General features: G+C 44.1%; 1 protein-coding gene across 1 annotated transcript; it reads right to left on the bottom strand.

Annotated features, from left to right (window-relative positions):
- Nucleotides 1–2,226: 2,226 nt before the first annotated feature.
- Nucleotides 2,227–20,233, bottom strand: DDX17 (DEAD-box helicase 17). Its single transcript, XM_084279233.1, has 13 exons — nucleotides 19,931–20,233; nucleotides 16,346–16,496; nucleotides 14,264–14,363; nucleotides 14,012–14,145; nucleotides 13,194–13,259; nucleotides 12,755–12,896; nucleotides 10,550–10,710; nucleotides 10,289–10,461; nucleotides 9,868–9,978; nucleotides 8,805–8,866; nucleotides 8,377–8,436; nucleotides 3,928–4,167; nucleotides 2,227–3,241 (listed from the first exon to the last, which is right to left on the bottom strand). Exons 1-13 carry the CDS (start codon nucleotides 19,972–19,974, stop codon nucleotides 2,715–2,717), a joined length of 1,971 nt encoding a protein of 656 aa, XP_084135359.1. The 5' UTR covers nucleotides 19,975–20,233; the 3' UTR covers nucleotides 2,227–2,714.
- Nucleotides 20,234–21,924: the final 1,691 nt, after the last annotated feature.

Genomic DNA, 21,924 nt, shown 5'->3' with positions numbered 1-21,924 from the left:
AATGGGTGTGAATGGTTTTACACTCCAACAATAAAGACAAAGTTCACAATTTATTGACAACAGTGTTTTTATTTATACCTACAAAAGAAAACAAGATGGTATCAAAAGGACAATTTACAAACTAAGAATAGTAACATAGCTCTTAGTATCCTGTGCCTGAACACCACAGATCTATGAATCTCTCAATTCAAGTCTTCATTAATACAACAGGAATGTGTTCAGAGACCAGCAAGTGTGTGAAACAAGGCGCTGATCCCACACAAAGCCACTAACCCTTCCATTGTTCAGAGAAGTCCAAACAGTAAATTGCTTCAGGAAGTGGGAGGGGAGGAGACACCCAACTCATGTGACACTCCCACAAACTCAGATTGGAAACAAACAATACTAGATAGATGCTAACGCTCTAACCAGCGAGGGCCCTGCAGCTGGGACAGGGACAGAGCAGCAGCACCAGGTGGGACAGGGGCAGCACGTGCCACGATGCACTGACACATCTGACAGTCTGGTTAACACTCTGAACTCAACCCAGGCCCTGGACTTCAGCTGACCTCGATGACAATAAAACACTGTTAAGACTTGGCAGAGACGTTTAAGTGTGCCAAGTCCTGCCCCACCCCCCAAAAAAAAGCAGTGAAAGCTGTAGCAGACTCTAAGGCAGCTTTGGCGGTCCAGAGACCCTTTTTTAAAGCCAGTTGGTGAGATGTCCTACTCCTACACCCCTCAAACACAGTTCTGCATCAAACACAAATATTAAAAAAACCCAACAACCCAAAACCAAAAAAAGAAGAACCAAAATCCAACCCCAAGAACCCCCAAAACTGTACATTTGCTTGTGAGGGAAGCCAAAGACAGACCAGTCAGTGCCTGGATAAACAAAAGTGTTTTTGGCTTTCACTTATCACAAGCAAAGGAACTTCCTGACCCAAGCACTGGAATTAGAAGATGGGATGAGGGCACTACGGCTCTGGAAGATCTCTCCCCTTTTCCGTGCCAGCAACCTACCTGTGTACTGCACACAACAAAAATGCACATTCATCGCCCCAAATCTTACTCTGGGAAGAAATTAAAATTAAGAAAGAAATCACTGCCATATAAGCAAGCTCTTCTCTTGGGCTGTAAGAAGTTCCACTCTGCTACAGAAGGAGCGGGCTGCCTTGTTCATCCACAAACAACGCCAACGGAGGGAAAAACACCCCAAAAAAACTACAACACAACCCCCTGCACTCTCATAACGCAAAGATAACGTCTCACAGACCAGGAGATGTATCCGTTCTTTTATCGTGTTCTCAGATCAAGAGCATGATAACTCCTGTTATCATCTGTCTCTGAACCGTCTGGTATTAGAAATAACAAGTCAACAACATGCTTTGCTAAAGGGGAACCCCCCCACCCACTTTAGCCTGTAAAATAAACAAGTTTTATTTACGTATTTACTAAAATTTCACTCTTTTCTACCATTTTCTAAAATGCTACCTACCTGCAAGAGCTCAGCTCAAAGGGACCAATGGAGCAGGGAAATGCACTCAAAAGCCAGGAAAAGCAATAGTGAGAGCAAGGTACAAAAGAAATAAAGCTTTAGAATCAAGATGCACTAACCAGCTCACCGCTTACCTCATGAAAAGGAGATTCCAGGCAATCTCCTCCTCCTTCTTCCTCTCTTCCCCCCCTTACCCTCCCCACCCCCAGCCCACCCTATTCGAACCTCTTACATGTGGAAAACTCAGTCCCATTGTATTCGGCGTAGCGGTATTCAGAATGTTCCCTGTGGCAAAAGGTATTTGTTTGTGAAGGAGACAGACTGTTCATCATCTCAGATCTCTTGAGTTTCTGGGCTCTCAAGTAAGACTTCTCTCAGTAAGCCCAACATCAGGAACTTGAAAGCAGAAACCAAGTTGAGGATGAAGAGGCTCCAGGCCTTTTCGATGCTGCTACTTAAGACTCATAGGGAGAATTTACAGCAGCAGTACTGACAGCGACTACCTGGTTTTCAGGTATCGAATCCAAGACAGGTTTGGTCTCAGACTCGTCACTTCCCTACTGCAGGCTGCTGTGGGTACCAGAAGATGGGGCCACTGCTTTCAGAGCTGCAGAAAACGCCAACAACATACCCAGTCACCACTCTGAACACCACCCAGCTCACACAAATGAGCAGAGTTTTCCTACAGAAAGTCACCTACAATAGATTACAAGCAATAATAGTGAGCTATTTAAAAAAAAATAATAAAATGAGAAGAAGTGAGCATTGCTCCCTTGCATTTATTATTTTAAATGAAGTGCTTTTTGGCTCCCCAAAGTTTCCCACTTCTCAATACTTCCTGAAATTAAGTTAACATGTTACAGAACAGAAACTTCCTCCCCTCAAAGCAAGTTTTCACACAAACCTTAGACACCAAGATGATCGAGCTGGGACCTATCTGCCTTATACCCATTTCTTTTAGAGAAAATAAAATTTCCAATTTCCTCACATGCAAGACAAAAAATAAATTTTCCAGTCAACTATATATATCTCTTAAAAAAAAAAAAAGAAAGAAAAAAGAAAAAAGAGTAAAGGGTCAGTAATGTGGACTGGGGGCCATTTTTGATGGGCTCAAGGGATTTGAATGGTGTATTCTAAGTCTAACCTGCATGAGAGAGACATCACAATGGGAAAGAAGAGAAAGAAAAGGTTCCTTTAAATGCAAGAGGTCTACACTGGTCACCAGTGGGGAGTGGTCTTATTTGCGGGAGGGAGGAGGGGGTGGGGGAGGGGGTGGATACTGGTAGGTGGCAGTCTGTCCCATATAGCCCATCACATTAGTGGCAGGGGGCTGTGGAAACTGTTGTGACATGAGCGGCTGTGGCTGCTGGCCTGAGCGCCCCACCATCCCTGCATACTGCTGTTGGGTAGTGCTCTGTGAGGTTCTCCCAGCGGTGGCAGCTGTGGTGCTGGCACCATAGCCACTAGCACTGTACTCTGCAGTGCCATAGCCACTCGTGCCATAGGCAGCTGCTGCTCCATAGCTCCCTTGAGTGTAACCATACTGGCTCTGTGCTGCCCCAAAAGCAGAATTTGGGCTCCCGTAGGCACTGCCATAGGTCTTGTTGGCTCCGTTGGCATAACTGTCACCACGCTCACGGTCTCTGAAGCCACCTGAGTCTCTCCGGCCCTCTTTCACTCCCCGGAGCCTCCTGTCACACTCTTCCTGGTACATCAGGTTAGGGTTGTTTACTGAACTGCTCGTTCGGTAACGAGAGCGACCTCCTGGCGATGAATATATTAAGATTTAGTGCCATGAACAAGTCTTAAACAGTGAGCTCTGGTACAATTAATACCACCCTTTCTCCCCCTTCTACATCCACAGTTTTGCCCAGAACCAAGAAAGAGTTCCCCTGACTGACTGTAACTTCCCTGCAGAGCTGTGCAAAGTCTGTGTGTGGTTCAAAGAATAAATACCAAGTTCAAAATGGGTTCTTAAAGCACGTGCTCAGAGACAAAGAAATGAAAGGAATTAGGACTAATTGGGAAATATAACGGAATTTGCTATTTCTTCAGGGAATGGGAGGAAAATAGTCTCAGTCCCTGAAGGTAAAAGTCAGTGTAGCCCTTTGCTGACTCCAGTTTTGCTGTGTGCGGACACACATCCTGCTGCCTCAGCTTAGGTTGGAAAGTAGAAGGAATTAACCTATCGAAGCAGAATTAGCTCTGTGAGGACCTTACAAGGAGGAAAAAAAGAATTCTACTGCTAAGACAAAATGGTGGGCTACCTTTTTTTGGACAGGCATGCCACACCTGCATTACGTGCAGAGCCCCTGGGTACAGAACAGCTTTATTACTAATCAGCTGTTACCTTAGACTGACGTTTACTACTTCCTTACCCTCTTTTTAACTTCCCTCCCTCAAAACAGGGAACCTATTCCCTGTGCAACCCTTTTCCCATGTGCTTTTACCTCCACCACCACCTCCTCCTCCTCTGTGGTCCACAAGCTGCATCAGTTTGGGATTGATGGCTTGATTGGCTTCTTCCAACACTTTGATAAGCTCCCTGGCTTGTTTCAGGTTTCCTGGTGTGAAGAAGGTGTAGGCAGTACCTTTGTTGGTACTACGGGCGGTACGGCCAATACGGTGCACGTAATCTTCAGAGCTGTTCGGATAGTCGTAGTTTATCACAAATTTAACATCTTCCACGTCTTCAAGTACCCAGGTGCGAAGCACAGTGAAGGGGTGGGGTTGAGGAAAGGGGAGAAGAAGAGAGGACGTGCCAACGAAAGGTGGGGAGCACGAATGCAGGTGACAGTAATAAGAAAAAAAATTACAAAGTTAGTAATTGCACGGAATAAATACAAGACAGACTCATCCCAAAAGAGTAAAAGACTCCAATTTAAAAGCATCAGGAATAAAGATCAGCATCCTGAGAAACTGTGATGATTTGAAAGCAGTTTTACCCTGCACTCAAATTCATCCTCCCCGGAATGCATTTCTCTGTCTTCATGTGTCAAAGACACTGATGCTTTGCACAAGATAATTTTTTAATTTTTTTTTAAAACAAAGCCCACAATCTGGAAAGTGAAAATGCCACCAGACAGAGCAAGCTGGGGCGGAGGAAGGGCAGAACTACCATGGTGAAGCTTTTACTCTGTTGGGAGAAGTCTAACAAATAGTAACGGTAATGAGATGACTTACCTTCCACTTGGTAACATGAAATAAAATCAATCTTAAAAATATTTACTCTTAACAGTCCTAATAAAATACAGGATACTGCTTTCCCTAGCCTAAAGCTTAAGGCACTCCAATTACATTAGTATTATTCAGCCAACTTATTAAAAAATTACTCAGACCTAGAATATCTTTACACAGCTTTCTAGTCACCACCAGAATGTGTTGCACTAACATTTCACCAAGCTGTTCTGCCCGGTTCTGGCAAGCTTCCAGGATTGGGACAATCCTGAATAGCGTTCACAATTCCCTACTTCCAGTGACAGATGGAGGCAGGAAATGAAATTATCAGAATTGCTTTATGTGTAAAGTAACATCAGAATTTAGGAGAACTGCACACCTTGTGGAAATAATTGTTTTGTGCCGACAGAAACAAAGTAAAATGTTAGCGTAACACTTCAGTGAAAGCACCTCTGTACCAAGAGCACCTATTTGCTATGGTAAACAGTACTTTAAAAAGCACAGTATTACAGTAAGCGCCCTAACAGCTCATAAAAATATTAAAAATCTGCATTTTAAGAAGAATATTCTGAAAATATCCAAGATAAAACACAGATTTTTGTGATTTCCTTTTTTTGTTTGTTTTTTTTTTGTTTTGTTTTAAAGAGAGAAACATTCTCTGTTTGTTACCAGACCGATGCACACTCCCTCCTCCTGTGGGAAACCGCTGCAGCCGATCCCGTCTCTTTGCCTTTTATTTTTGGCGGCCTCCTTTCGAAAACTCCGCCCTCTGACACGGGACCACTGGAGCGCGGGGAGCATGCATCAAGGGTCCGTGGCAGCGAGAAGTCCCCACACACGCTCGCTCTGTGAACTGGCTTAGACGCTTCTCTGTAGCCCCTTTTGGTTGTGAAGCGCCGGAGAACCTGGGTTCAGGTAAAAGTTTCAGGTCCTCCAACGCTTTTTGCCCCCTATTCGGGGTTCTTAGGGGCAATTGTCAAAAAAATGAAGATACAAAAATTACATCCAAAGGGTCAGACTGCATCTATTGCCCAGACTGCATCAATTTCAAAGGGGTTGTAGGAAAAATAAAAACAAGAGGGTTGTAGTGACAAGAGGGGGACTCGATGTCTGTTTCTTATTACAGCAAAGGGGGGGGCTCCTCAGTCTTTGCTGACTCCAAAGTCCTGAATCACACCAAAAAAAGGGAGTGAGAAGGCAGGTTTCACAGGGGGCTGCGCGAGTCTCCAGCTAGGGTCCTTGATGCAACAGGGTTTTGTAAAGGGGGAAAGTGAAGTAAAGAGAGGAGTATGTCTGACAGATTGCATCTTCACAGCCAGGGTCGAGCTAGTTTGACAAGCTGCAGGCTACATGATCCTCAGCCCGTCCTGTTTTGCACATCCATCAGTAGCAAAGCGACTTGAAGTACCACGGAGGATACAAGGACGTGCTTTCCCGGCAGAAAGCACAGGGCATTGTGCTACCAATGTAGACAGGACTGACTCAACTGGGGAGGAGTGAGAAGAACGGGCAGGTAGGAAAGAGGAAAATGCAAGGGTGTTTTCCAGGCTATAAAGTGGTCCTGGTAGAGCACGCTGCTCGCTGAAGAGACCAGAGCAAGTACAAGACTCTGCTTCTCCAGTCTAGCATGCTCCAAAGTTTTTGCACACATCTTCCTGCGCTACTAGATGGTAACGTAGCAGGATCAAGGATTGAAACCATGCATCGTTTCTGACAGCTACTTGGGAAACATTCCCTTTGTCAGACCATCAGAGTACGCTACGGCACAGACAGTCTCTGATAATTAATCAGCAGAGACAGAAACTAGCAAACATGCTAGTCTAGAGAGCTGTTTAGACCATCAATGTAGATGTACCCCCACCCCTGCACTGAAAATGATCTGCAGCTGATATCAAAGCTTCTGTTAAAGAAAACAAACCCAAACAAATGCAATGTTTCTAGTTTAATAGACCGAACAAAAAAAAAAAAAAAGTAAAAAAAAAAATATCAGTGCAGAGAGAGGACCTCACTCCAGGGAATTACCACAAAGTAGTCATTACGGGACTCAGAACTTACCTGGAAGAAGCTTTTTTGAAACCAATGTTCCATTAGGAAGAGGGAAAGCCCTGGTGACTCAGCCAAAAGGCGCGCGCCCCTGTTTTATGTTATTTAGGTAGAAGCCTTCACTTTCCAGGATCTTGGAGGAAGTCGTCCAGAAGTTTGCCAGTTAAGTGACTTATTTTAAGAAGCAGCAAACTCAGGGCCCCAAAATAAGCAGAGATGTTGTTCAGTAACAAGAAACAGACTCTGGTACCTTTCCCCCTTAGCTCAGGTGAAGTGGAGGATGGGAGTTGGGGAGACTGTTTTCTGAAGTGTTATCCAATTCAGTCATTTTGGGGAAGTGTTTGGTTTGGTTTCTTTTTTTGAGGGGGGTGAGGCTGTTTTAAATGTCTAGGCAAGATGCACAAAGAAGCTACCAGCACATAGCAAGCCTGTTTAAAAAACGCTGCTAGAGAAAGCAGCTCTCTTTCATACAAACTAGTTTCAGGCCTCAGTCCCTTCTCCCAACAGGCCCAAGTTCTAACTGCACAGGTCCAGACATGACCCTAGAGGGCAGAGACTGAAGTCCATGTAATCACCTCTCTGAGGAAGTGTTGGACGATTTTTTGGGGGGAGGGGAAGCAGGGGTGAAGGTTGTGTGAACAAAGGCTGCCAAGTCTAGTAATGGTCTGCCTGTATTAAGGTGACCATGTGATGCACAGCGCAGCCACCCTTTCAGCATACGAATAATAAACATCTCGGTTACCTGAGCTCTTTTAACAGCTCAAGGTTTTTTCTCAGCTTATTTGCAAGGATTTTGTCTAGAATTTACTACAATGGGGTATCAACCCCAAGTAGTGTATCTTCTACCAGGCTCAGGGAGGGGGCAACACTCAATGTGTTATTAAACTCAGAGCACTTCAGAAGTCATCCTCCTCTTCGAAAGCAGACAGATGCCTAAGGACTGTGCTGAGCACACAAAGCATTTCACAATACAAATATGCTTATTAAAAAAGGGGGCACAACTGATGCATCCAGACAGATCGTGTTCATACCACCAGAATAGAGCTGTGCAATTTTGATTCAATTACACGTCTGGGTAACAGGATGTTAAAGGCCATATATGATCTCAGTGGTCCTGCCTAGAAGGAGCACAGAGGAGGGAAGGTTACATGTCAAGACCAAAGATCTGGAGCAGTGCTTTCTCAGATGTGAATACATCTGCAGGGGGAGGGGGCAAACATGCACGTACACTGGGACTGGGATGTTGGAATCTGTGGTGTGTCATACGGGGAGAATATTAGCTATTTGCTGTTGAAATGCTCTCCCACAACTTCCTACTTGATCTTTATCTGACACGCTCTGAACTGAGAGCAATCCATCCCTATCATCCAGCAACAAAAGCTGGATTTGGGGAAGAAGTGAGTGTGGTGGAAGGGTTGGGTTGCATAATTGGACGTCTCTTCTCCCTCTTGGCGATCGATTGGTCATGCCTAGGCCTTGCTGCAGACCAAAGCCTGTTCATTAGGAGCAGGAAGAGACTTTGAATATGAAAGAAAAAAAAAAGATTAATGTTAAAAAGCGTATTTCACATGTGGGGGAAAATCACGCTTTGAATTTTTTTTTTTTTTAAAAGAAAACATATTTCAGTCCAAAGAAGAAAAATATGCAGCAGTAGGCAAGAGTGGTCTATGTGTACAAACCTAGCCCACGAGATGCAACGTCGGTAGCAATGAGGATAGGAGCCTTTCCAGAACGAAACTCTGTAAAACAAAGCATGCTATGAAGTAAGATTTTTCACAAGGATATAGTTACCTGAACTTGATTTACACTAAATGCTCATTTTCCACAATCTAGGTAAGACGGGTCAATGTCAGAAACCCCGGCAACTCAGGATATATATTTTTCAAAATCCAGCTCTCCGGGTTAAACAATTTCTCAATTGTGTTGTGAAAAGCAAACAAACACAAAAGTAAATAGAAATGCTGAAATTAACAGTACAAAGGCAAAGGAGGTTCTTTTGAAACGTGCGATTGGGTGAAGTGGCAGGAAAAAAAAAGACTGGAGAAAAGCACATCTTGGTAAATCATGTACATAGCCTGAGTTATTCTCCCCTCAGTGATGGACTCACCATTAAGCACCCAATCTCTTTCTGGCTGACTCTTGTCTCCATGGATACACATAGCTGGCCAACTGCCAAACAGAGATGCACATTAGTACAGCCAGGAATTACATACATTAAAGGCAACAGGAAATATCTGATTCCCTTGTCCTCCTCTGGCCTTTATCTACCTAGCACATACACTGCTTTGTTTCTTGCATGTTAAAGCCACTACCTACATCAACATCATCTGAGCAAAATCACATTTGCTGTAGTACACCAGTATTCTCACACACTAAAAGCTGCCCACCTGTCCTGGGTTCTAGCAGCCAATGGAATGCTGTGTTTGGGAGTTAGGATGAGAACAGGGCTGATAACACCCTGACGTTTTTAGTTGTTGCCAAGCAGTCAAGGACTTTTCAGTTGTTTTTTGCTGCCCTGCTATCAAGAAGGGACTGGGGGCGGGTGGGGCAGGGGCACCCAGAAAGCTGGGAGGGAACACAGCCAGGACAGGTGACCCAAACTGGCGAAGAGGGTATTCCATGCCAATTACATCATGCTCAGCATAAAGGGGGTTGGAGGTGGAAGGAGCGCACAGCTCCAGGATGCGTGGTTTTGGGGACAGTCCAGTTTCGGGACAGCTCTGAGCTGTAAGGCCTGAGCTGTGCACTCACTGCTTTATAGTAGAATATACAAAACCGGTGACACACAAAGCCCCATTATTATTTTATCTCTCTGCTATCCCAGTAAACTATCCTCATCCCAGCCCACAAGGTTTTGGGGTTCTTTGTTTTCTTTTCCATACCTTCCCCCTCTTCCAATCCCCCCTACTCCCTCTTACAGAGTGAACAGCTACGTGGTTGCCTGGCTCCCAGCTGGGGCAAAACCGCACCACCACCTTACAAAGATTCTCTCTTACACTAATGCCTTGACAGACAGAGAACCTTCTGGGAAACTAAGACTGAACTCAGCCAAGAAAAGATTGGGTAAGTTGTTCCCAACAATAGCATCGCAAACATTTAAACCTTGCTGCTTCTGATTACAATTTCTGATTCCCACTAAAACATCGGGAGGGAGGAGGGAAGCTAATCACCCATCTCTGCGCATCCTTCGAGTGAGATCATCGCATCGCCTCTTTGTCTCCACAAAGATGATAGTCTTGTTTTCCTTCTCTGCCATGATTTCTTCCATCAGCTGTATCAGTCTAAAGGCAACACGAGAGCCAAGACATATGTCACACAAACAGAATACAGGAGCACTCTCTCAACTTGCACTGAGAACACACACAACACACATCCCCATACATAAGTCAGCGTCACATGGATTTAGGTCTGTTACACAACAGAAAGGCTGGAATATACGCAACAGACTAGTTCATTACAGGACCAACTTCTTGTGTAACACAGGTTAATTAATACAAGTAACTTCACTATTCAGACCTATTTGGCTTTCAAAGCAACGAAGATTTTTAAATTGAAGCAAAAAAACCCCAATCAACCCTGAAGTCAGCTTACTTGTGGTCCTTCTCGCTTTCCATGCATACATCCACTATCTGCAAGATATTGTGGTTGGCACTCAGCTCCAGGTTGCCCACGTTGATCTGAACATAGTCCTGCAGGAAGTCCTCAGCAAGCTGGCGCACTTCTTTTGGCCAGGTGGCACTCCACATCAGAGTCTGTCTGTCAGGCTAAGAAAAAGGGAATACGGATTTATTTAAGGTGCTGGGCTTTGTATAGGAAACCAAAGGAGACTGTGCTTTTACTAGGTTCACGCACCCTTATCTGGTCAACAATTTTACGAATTTGAGGTTCAAAACCCATGTCCAACATCCGGTCTGCTTCGTCCAGCACCAGGTACGTACACCGACGAAGGTTGGTCTTTCCTGCCTCAAGGAAGTCAATCAAGCGACCTGGTGTAGCAATGCAGATCTCCACACCTTCAAAACAGAACAAGGAAAAAGAGTAAGGCTCTTCATCTGAATGTCAATTGGTATTTTTAGTCAGAATGAATCACCTTCCAGAGCAAAACCGTTTTAAGAAAAAAGCACCACCCTCATCCGTACCCAAGACTGAGTCATTTCAGTAGAAGCCCTAGTTTCTTTTAATATTTTTTTTTCCATTCTGAAATTACTGTTACAGTGGCATTAGAATAATAAATGCAGAATAGAAGCTAAAAGCTTACTGCCAGAAAACAGCAGCAAATACCTGTCCAAAAATCAGTATAAGCTTCTACTCCAGCCTGACCCACCTTCATCCATAATTAGAGCTCTCTACAGAAATAGGAGCGAACTTCAGCTAAGCTCCCCATGTTAAAGCAACATGAAATGCTCCCCTTCCTATACAAGTCAAAGTACTTCCACCTTTTTCTTTTCTTCCTTAATATAAAAAGCCAAAGCATGTGCTTTAATAGTGAGCAATTATAAATCAATAGTGACAGACTACCATCCTGCCTGCATCTGTTACCATAAAACCGGAATTCAAGTATTCAGAAACTAGTATCAGGTGTAGCAATTTATACATTCCTTAGAAGGAGGAACTAGTTTCCAGCAATTCCCATATATTACAGTGAGTCCTTCAACATCACTGGAATGTCTGCAGAAGGCAAGTGTAGGTAAGCAGTGCGGTGAAACGAACAAATCTCAAACAGCTGCCTTGATACTGCACTTACAGATGCAGAGGGTTCTGTGGCAACCCAGATTATCTTTTGTCTCTGTCAACCTGGACTCCTCAAAGCTGTAAAAACTGGACATACTTCTAGTTTCTATAAAACTCATGCTAGAATTTGATTTCTAATGCAGCCATTAATCAGCCAGGGAGACTGAAGAAACTGCTATCTCTGTTGTCAATGATGTACTCCTCCAAAGTAAATTCACTAAATACAAACAAAAAAATCAAAACTGAGAAAAAAAATTCTAGACTCTTACCTATTCAACTAACGTTGCTGCAGAAAACACTACGTAATCACACAAACCTGCCCACACTGTACCTGCCCACAATGCTTTAACCAAACCATTCTTCATAAGCAGGAGAACACCACTTCTACAGTACTCCAGAAGGACGTGCAAAATCCCACCAAAATGGATCTTGTCATGGAACTTTTGACTCTTCCAGTGAACATGCTACTTAGGAATTGGAATGCGCTACTGTTTTCTTGACCAGAGCTACCCCACAGCCTTCCGCCACACACGCCTTTATCCCAGCTCTGTGGATTTCAGACTGCAACTGCAGCGGCATGTAAAATTTTCTGATTTCTTGAGTAGGTCTGTAAGTATAAGCTTACATTCATAATACTTCTTGCATCTTCTCACATAAATCTATTACTTTTTTTTTTTTTTTTAAGATGAAAGCCATCAGCACATTCCTGCCTTTAAAATTCTATGTAACTAGCACCTGACACAAAGGTCAGGTCACCTGAGTACTACTGCACTACAGTGGTTGCTGCAGAACTGTGGTTCCTCAGCATTCCCAACTTCAGCCTCTTGCTATCTATGTATGAGAAGGCAGTTACAGAATGTTACTGGGTTTATGAACAGAAATAGAGCTTGGTGCTTAAGAACAATAAACCCCCCCACAGAACTTACTCTCTAAAGAAGTTTCTATACATTCAGAAATTATTTTTAACTATTCAAACAACCCTGTACAGAAAACTTACAATCTGATTTAAGAAAAGTTACTCTTTAAACTTGCTACTACTGGATTTCCTCAAAATATCCTCTTTTCTTACTGATAAGTTTCCTTTCCCCTTCTTATATCATGACCATCTCCACAAAAGGAAAGTTCTAAGACAGAACGGAAAGGAAGTCTAATATCCAAGTAAGTAGCTACACATAAAGTTGAAAAATACTATATACACTATCATTGTAACTGGAGAAAGAGTTATGCGCAGCTCCCTCCAAACAGGTTTTAAGATGAGAGTTTTATTTTTAGAGATTTTAAAATACCACCTCCTCCAGAGCCTGCAAACATCTGTTTTAAAATTACCTCTTTCTAGATCTCTGATTTGGGGACCTTTGGGTGCTCCTCCGTATATGCAGGTACTCTTCAGTCTTGAACATTTGCCATAATCATCAGCCACCTGCTGCACTTGCTGGGCCAACTCTCTAGTAGGCGCTAGAACCAGACACTGCAGAAGAAATGGATTCAGGAGAGGCAAGCTGCACACACATCCCTAACTTAAGGGCTCTACACAAACACCATAAGCAGAATTGGACCATCTGCTCTTTATTAGTTAAAACATTTAAATATCTTTAGACTATGTCAGCAATTGCACAGAATTTCAGCTCATGAGTGGGATGTTCACATTGGGATAGTAAACATTTCTCTACTTGGTATTTTGATATTGCAATTAAATAAAGTACACATTTCATTAACAATGCCACACACACACACACAAGAAGGAAGGGAACTGACAAGCACTTACAATTGGGCCATCCCCTCTCTCCAAATATGGCTGGTGATTGATGTGGACAATTGCAGGCAGCAAGTACTAAAACAGAAGAACTTTAAGTCAAAACACAGGGCTTCAATATTTAGTGCTAATGATCACCTGCCGTGACAATTGGAATTGTCACAGCAACAGCTTCAGTAGCCTAAAACCCCTTCAAGAAGCCAAGTCCTGATGTGAGGGACAGCAAGAAACTCTGACTATCCAGGCATTGGGATTCTGCAAACCCAGATACTCATTATCCAACAGAACATACAATTTTCAGACATGCTAAACAACCGTACCTGCTTTAACATGAACACAAAGTGTAGTTGCTCAGCACCTCTGAAAGGCAGGCTCATTTAAATTTGAGTCTAAGTTAGTAGAATCAAGCAAGGCTGGCTCTAACCAATGCTATTCATAAAGGGTAAAATTCCTCCTTAATCACCGCAGCTTAATTATGCATTGAAGACTCAACCATATGTTACTTTAACTTGTATTGTTAATAAAACAAATATGCTAAAGAGCACATACTGGCTTTTTAAACAACAATGTAAGCACAGACCAGAGAGTTGTGACTAAGCATCCGAAAGACAAAACCACACAAAATACAAGCCTGTGAATAAGACAAGTTAGTTGAGACTTAAGTCTCACCCATGATGCAGTAAAGCGAGCTTTAAAAAGCATGCAATTGCCTCACTTTATGCTTGTTGCACTGACAGATCCAAAAAGTAGATACTAACAAGTAGCCAATGGTAAGTTCTGCAAAGCAATCAGGAAAACTAACCAAACAAGTAAAAAGGAAAAATACGTACTGCTAGTGTCTTCCCAGAGCCAGTCTGCGCAATGCCCACCATATCACGACCACTGAGTGCTAGGGGAAAGCCTTGGCACTGAATGGGAGTGGGTTCTGTGAAGTTCTGGTCCATCAAGGCATCCATCACATACTCTAAGTAGTTCAGAAACGATAAAAATGTCTTAAAGGATTAACTGAGGCTTCAGAAGACCTTTCAGAAAACAGAACAGACTGAAACAATTAAGGGGTTTAAGAGCAGCAGAATACTTACGCGGAAAGCTACACTGGTGGAAGGCAAACACAGGCTTGGGGCAGCCCTCCATTCCTCGAATTGTTATCTCTTTCTTCCTTCGCAATTCTTCAACTTCATACTGGGGGAGGAACAACAACAACAACCGTCAGCACAGACTGAAATTTCAGGTTTTTAACTACTAACTCACTTCACACCTCCAGGTAACAGCTTCATCAGACAACTGAATTGAAACAAGAGGCCTAAATAGAACTGCTGTCGTAAAGACTTTGTCTTGAGATTGAGCTATCACACAGCTTCCACAATATTCAGATACATGAGCTATGTAGTCAGGAGGACTGATGTCTCTTCTTCCAACCAGTCCTTTTTTAATGGCATTACTACAGTAAGAGTTTTAATCTTCCAAAGGCTAGAAGTGAGCAACAGCTGCAAAAGCGGTTATAAACACATTCTGTGTGGCAGTGCTGAGAACTAATCAGAGTAAACAAGTCACAATTATGAACAAGCAGAAGGTGGGAGGATCCCTCTCCTTCAATTAACACATTCCAGAGGTGGTTAAAATACAGAGCTCTTGCTGGACAACCTGCAACTCGGATATGTTGCTTGGAATCTTTCTGGAACCAGCACTTTTTTCCTGTATCAAAGAAGCCCAGGCAAAGTCATAATGATACCCTAAGATCTCACCATTTTTTTAAAATTGTGGAACTCATTAAAATATTTCTGAAGTAAGTATCTACATATGCATAAATTTAAGATTAGAAAAATCGTTTTCTCTTTGTCTAGGTTATCTTGCAAGTCCAACTGCACTTTGCAACATGCTTCTACAATTCGTGACCTGAATTCTACTGATTATTAAAAATCAACAGAACGATCTGCATTGACACCAAACGTGCACTTTGGCCAAAGCAATAAATTTACTACTTGTCAGAATGTGCCCAGCTTGAATGAAAATGAAAACAAATTATGGGAAAAAGCTGAAAATCCTTTTAGTTGACTAAGGCAAAGACAGCTACAACAGCTAATGTAAACTGTGGTTCAGTAGTTCAAGTAGCTGTCTCTAAAATGCCAAGGACTCCTTCAGTGCCTTTATGCCATATAAAGGTCTCATTAGTATTTCAGTCGAAGATTTCTAAGTCTATGTAATTGGCTAAGAACATTTTGTTTGTTTCCTTGTGTTTAAAATGAGAACACCTAATTTCTAAATATAAAAACACATTAAAGAAGAAAAAAGTATTCAAGTGGGGTAGGAAGGGGTGATTACTGAGTCTGCAGTGTAAATATGAAGTACTGCATCCAGGTTTGAGCCCCCAGTATAAGGAGGGCACTGTTTTAAAAAGACATGTCCAATCACAGGGGAAAAGCCAAAGGCAGGAGTACACGTGGTACAGAGAAAGACTGGGAGTGCTGGATTTGTTCAGCTTGGGGAAAGTGGCACGGATATGGGCATTTAACTGCTATTTTCAACTACCCAGTGGGGTGTTAGAGAGAGGATGATGTTGCAAATTATTACTGGTGGGGGTGGAATACCGTGAGAAATAGTATGCCCTGGGACAGACCCCCAGAGAGGATACCAACTCTCCCAAACCCTAGGGATACTGAAACACGTAAGGACAAGGCACTAAGCAACCTGCTCTAGTTTTGTCATTACTCCTGCTCCGAGCAGAGGATTAGACTACGCATCTCCCATGGTCTCTTTCTGCCTGAATTATGATAATAAAATAGTCTTTCAACCGTTTGTATTTCTCCCACTCTTAGTTCACTATTTTAGGTTCAAGGTGCCCCCGGTACTGCCGCTCTCAGGGCCTCAGTCTTACCTGCGCTGACGAACAGCCAGTCCAGACAAACACAATGGTGATGAATTACAAATGGCCAAGTGTAAAATATCTCATAGAAAACCATCTGAGAGCAGCAGCATCCCCTTTGCTAATGTGTTAAATATTCAAGGCAACTAGAACCGATACCCTGCACATACGCAGACCCCAAACAAGATCACTGAAAAGACAGTTCTGCCAGACTCTGTCCCACACTTCCTAGGACAAGTCTGTCCACTCATGACATTCCCTGCTGTAGGCAGAACGGAGCAGGCAGGATCTGAAAACTTACTGGAGTAAGCCTGGCCACTTCCGGGTGTTCCACGTAAAAATTCTTCTCAAACTTGGGCAGTTCATTTAAATCCCATTTTTTCTTACGCAAACGTTCCCCTGGATTACCAAATTTCTTGGGAGGAAGAGGACCTCCACGACTCGCTCCAAACCTGGAATATCAATGTTAAACAACACAAGAGTATTTAATTACTCTGTAATCTGCAGGTTTCCTAAGCATTTTCTACCTTCTTTTTTTTCCTCTCCTCTAGTTCACAAATGAACACAGTATTCTAGAAAAAGACACTCCTCCTATCCCTCCCCCAACCAATATGATGGCATCCAACTTCCTGAAATAACACAAACCTGCCCTAAGTCAGTTCTACACACGAAACCATTTTAAGGTTTTGTTCCAGTACAGCTGTTGGTAAGTCACTGTCTTAAAGCTCTTCAGGTTTCCACCTCGAGGGGGACAACAACAGGGGTAAAGCTGGTGCAGTTATCTTTTCCTGAAACTGACAGTAAGTTTTCAACATGAATAGATGAAAGGGGTGAGAGAAAACCCTGTAAGTTCTTTCTCTCTCTCAAGGTTAGTTTTACATAAAAATAATTACTTCACTTCCTCCTTTCCTTTCTTATCAAGCGATATCCCTCACATGAAAAACAAGAGTGAACAACAGAAAGAAAGCAAGTCCAGCCAAGCCTCCAAGTCCATCTAATAATTCTGGAACTAAATACATTTTAAAGCAGTCTAATGAGGAGGGGGGACAACTACCTGGGAAAAATCAAGTCTTCATCCAAAGCATTTAAGGGAGAATATAAAATGTTAAGAAACTAATGTTTATTCTGCTAAAAACTGTTAGCTACCAGAACTGCTCAGAAGTTACTAACTACCCTTTCTCTTCTTCCTAAGTTTTCTCTGCCTAACTCAATAAGAACTAACCAGAACAACAGACGCATTAGAGAAATTATTGCTAGGTCATGTTCTGTAAGAATAATGCAAAACTGAGTGGCATAAAATTATTTTTTCCAAACTAAATATTAAAAATCATACATTTTAAAATGCCATAGAAGCGTTCAAAGGTCTTTCATTAGTATAATACAAACACAGCAGAAAGAACTTTTTCAAGTGCTATCAGGTCAAATCAAAATTATTTTAATTCTGACTTTGTTTAATAAAGCTACAACTATTTGCAAAACATGAATTCACCAGAAAGGCCTGTTTAAAACAAGACTTTTATTTAGATAGCAAATCCAAAGGGTCTGCACCTTACCCAAGCAGTCTGATAGCAAGTAACAAACTCTTAAGGAAGCAAACTGAGAAGAACAAAAATCCCAAAGCAACCTTCTGACACTAGTACCTGGGGGTGGGAGGGTGTGTTTTACACAGAAGTCGTGTGGTTTCAGTTCCCCGTTCTTATCGCAATATGGCTGTTCGCTGACCTGAGGGAAGCGAGCCCTGCAGCTGTCCTCAGACACTGCCTCTGCTCCAGTTTATCTGCTAAACTGGCAGTAACCAACACTTCACATTCCGATTACAAGCAGAACAACACTTCAATTCCAGTTAAACTGATTTAAATCTAGGATTATTCCACTGATTTGCCAGGAGTCCCCTTTTTGAGTGTAAATTCAGACTGCCTCCTTCTCTAATACTACTGGTGTCATCACTTCTGGGACAGAAATGAGCAAATGTGTTAAATTCCAGAGCAAAACAGTACAACTTCACATTCTAAGAAGTCACCTACAACTCCTTCCCGACAGGAAGAAAACAGAAAGCCTGTATTTATTTAGCTTACAAAGACTCAGCAGTAGGAAGGTGATAATAAACTTTCAAGTGGCACTTAACCAGCACGTTGGGTGGCCCAGAATTTTATACAGGTTATTTATGCAGCATGATGGGTGTTAGTGGTTACATCTATCTTTCACACCTTAAATAGATATATGTAACTAACTGATCCTGATGCATTCAAGCTTCCAGGATAATATGCCAAGAAAATGGTTTTCCATGCAAATGTCCAAAAACTTCACAAAGAAGCAAGTAGGTGTTCCCTTTACTTATGCAAAACCCCTGATCTAGAAGGAAACATCTGTCTATAATCAAAGTCTTTAAAATAAGATTACACAAATTTTAAGGTATGCCAAGTGTTGTGGCAACGCTTTGGACAGTGTTCTTTTAAGTAACTGTATATAAATCTGCATACTCAAACTTGCTCAACTAAATGCCAAAACCAGCTGGGGTCTGAACTATCTCAGGCTTGCCAAAGCATTTACTCCAATGTCCTTGTGTTAAACTGATCTAGAAATCTCATAGTGGAAAATCACCAGAACCCTCCTCTCTTGTGAAAAAAAGAAATGAAAGTATCTCAATTTCAGAGTGTGAAGTGTGAGTGTTAAGATAAAGCAAGGATGCAACTATCTCTCTCAACAGGCGAGAAACTCAGTATTAAAATGCACTGCAACATATAAACAAAATACTCCTGAATCCCCCAGTGGGAAGAGAAAACAAGAAGGGAGGGGGGGAAGCAAAACAAAACAAGATTAACCGAGATCTAGCCTGCCATATCAAGAATAACAGAACCAACACGGTATGTTTATTGTTAATCCTTGAGAATGGAGGCCTAACTACTTGTGATCTAAAGGACATAAAATGCCAGTCCTCTAAATTAGTTATAACTTGCTCTTTTAAAAGGTCTGAGATGACCATCTTAGTACTTTCAACCCTTAAAAAACATCAATTCTCAAACTAGTTATAAACACTATAATGCCATTGTATTTATTACTGCCATTCTCAGAAGAAAAACAAAATATAATCAAACCTGCAAAAGATCTTTTACAAACCAACTTTCCTTTAAATGGCAGAATCGAGAGTATCAAGCACTGGGCCTCTATGGTGCCACACTGAGAGCTCCTGGCTGACTGCTACATAAGCTCGGTCATGCTCCCTAAGTACGGTCCAGGGCCATGTTTACTGAAATCACCCTCCCTAGCATGCCATGGCAGCAATTCTCAATCTCATATCCTCTCATGATAAGCCTGGGAGTGAAACTGTGAAAGATCTTTCACCAACTGCCACCTTTCTACTAAGTCCAGAAGGAGCAATGACAACCCGAAGGGCAAAGTGTCCAACCACCCTCGCCAGGCCCACCAAGACCTTTGTGGCTTACAGGGGGAGGGGGGAGGCCTAGCAGTAAATAAATTAAGGATATGGGAAGAAGGAGAAGGCAGGCCTTAAAATTGCACGGCACACACAGTCGCACACGAGTGACTGAAAAGCTAAATAAAAAAATGTAAAGACTCAACTCACCCACCTCACATACACACACCGCCCCGCCGCCCCCTCCCCCACCCGCCTGCTGGCAGAATCACACTAATAAAGTCTACAGCTTCCCCCCGACCCTTTTGGGGAATAAACGCCCTCCCCCCGTCCCCCCCCAGTACCGCAAGCAGAATGTGCCCCCCTCGTTCCCACTCCTTCCCGCCTTCCTCCCAGCAGCCCCCCCAAGGAAGCGGAGACGGCCCCCTCCACCACCCCCCATACCGCGCCGACACCACCCCCCCCCCCCCCCCCCCCCCCCGCCCGGCCTGCCCCCCTGCCCGTCCCCCTTACCCGCCGCGGTCTCGGTCGCGGCCCCGGTCCCCGAAGCCTCTCATCGCACCCGGAGGGGTGGGAGAGAGGCAACGGAACGCCGGCCGTGGGGACGGCGAGGGACTGGGGGTACGAGGAGACGGTCCAGCCAGGGGCGGCTGTGTCTCGGAGGAATCGCTTTGCGCCACCTCGCTTCTTTGGTGGGATACAAAAGGAGAAGAAGCGGTCAGTGGGTCAGAGACCCGCTGGACGTCGGCGGAGGGAACGGCGGGGCTCTCGGTCGACTCCAGGGCCCGTGAAGTGTGGAGACACTAGCGTCTTCTTCCTCCGGGCTCCCGGCACAAAATGGCTGCCGCCGCCCCAACCCGCTTCAGTTACGTTACGGGCGCCCCGGCGCTGCGCAAACTGCGGCCCTCGAAAATACCTACGCCTATTCCCGGAAGCCAACTACACACTAAACCCGCTTAGCGAAGCGGTGCTCCGCGCGGCAGGCAGGATACGTAAGGTGCGTAGCGTTCTTTCCTTGAGCCGGGTCCCCGCGTGAGGAAAGGAAGGAGGAGAGAAACGCTGTCGCTATTCCTCAAACTCTGCTACGCAAGAAGTCAGCCCAGTAACCCTTTCCGAACGGTAGGGAAAACCTAGGCCGAGCCGTACGTTACGTAAGTACACGGCGTACGCGAGTTGCGTAACTCACGCTGGCGTAGTCCAGGAAGAGCCCGTGCGTTTAGCGTAAAATTCTTCCGCGGGTTGTGCGGGCAAGGTTGGCGGAGGGTCGGCGGATTGCGTTAATTTTACAGCGTAGTTGGGTTTGGAGAATACGGCCTTTTGCCTACGCGCCCGCTGGCCCCGTGGAGGGTGGCAGCGGGGCTGAGGAGACAATAACGGGACCGCAGGGCGGGGGCCCGGCACGGCGGGGCGGGGAGCGGCCCCTCGGGCCTCTGCAACGGCTCTGGCGAGGTCGCACGGCTCCGGCGGCTTTGGGCTTTTTCCTGTGGGATTTTTGTTTTGGGTTTGTGTGGATTTTTTCCCCTGGCAGATTGTCTTGGCGCGGCGCTGTGGCGGGAGCAGCAGCAGCAGCCATGATGCTGCGTTTGCCAGAGTGCCAGGAGATGGGGGGGAGAAAATGGCTTAACGGACCCCAGTGTGGGTCGCGCTGGTAACCCCGGTCACAGCCCTTCACAGCTGCTGGAGAGGTTCTTGGCAGCCTCTCCAGAAAACAAACCAACTCAGCTCACCATGGCGTTATTACAAGCCTCAAAGAAAGGATTTGAAGTACTGGAAAGGATGCTGGGCACGGTGTGTTTATGGCCTGATTCCCAAATCAACCATGAAATAAGATGCGAGGCACCTCTGTGGCCCAGGCCATCGGCCCTTCAGTGCCGTGTGTGTATTTCCATTGCCTCCCAACAAGCAGCTGGTTGTGTGGCCTGGCACAAGGAGCTGCAGTTGGTGGGCTATGGGTGTACCCAGCCAAACCAAGCCTTGGTCAGGTAATGGTGTAAGTTGTTGCCAGTGCTGATGCTTGGTTTGGGAAAGACAGGCACGTGCAAAGAACTAGACGTTACATTAAATAACCATGGCTGATCCATTCGGAGCTCTTTCCAATCAGCCACCCTCCCTATGTCTGTCTCTCTAGACTTCATGGTGAAAAACAACAGTTTACCTCAAGAGAAATATAAAATATATCTTAAGAAACCACTCAAGGAAGTGGTTTCCCCTCTAGCTCTGTCACAAGGTAAATTCTGGCTACAGTGTCAGGCTCTTTTTTGGGGTGAATTTCTGGTCATCACAACCTTTTTACCTCATGTTGTCTATTCTTGTATCCGTGAGGACAACTCCCTAGCCAAAGTTAGACCCATTCTAATGATTTTTATACAAAAGGACAAAGTAAGGCCTTCACTTTAAAGCATATGATGTATAAATTGAGTTTATTTTAAAGCAAGCAATCCCATGAGCATTGAAGATAATGCAATCTGAATCAGCTGGCTGGTTTGGTGCTCTGCCTGTGCCGGCTG

The sequence above is a fragment of the Gallinula chloropus genome (assembly GCF_964237585.1).
Source record: "Gallinula chloropus genome assembly, chromosome: 1".
In the NCBI taxonomy this organism is placed as follows: Eukaryota; Metazoa; Chordata; class Aves; order Gruiformes; family Rallidae; genus Gallinula; species Gallinula chloropus.
This window is presented reverse-complemented; position numbering and strand designations above follow the sequence as displayed.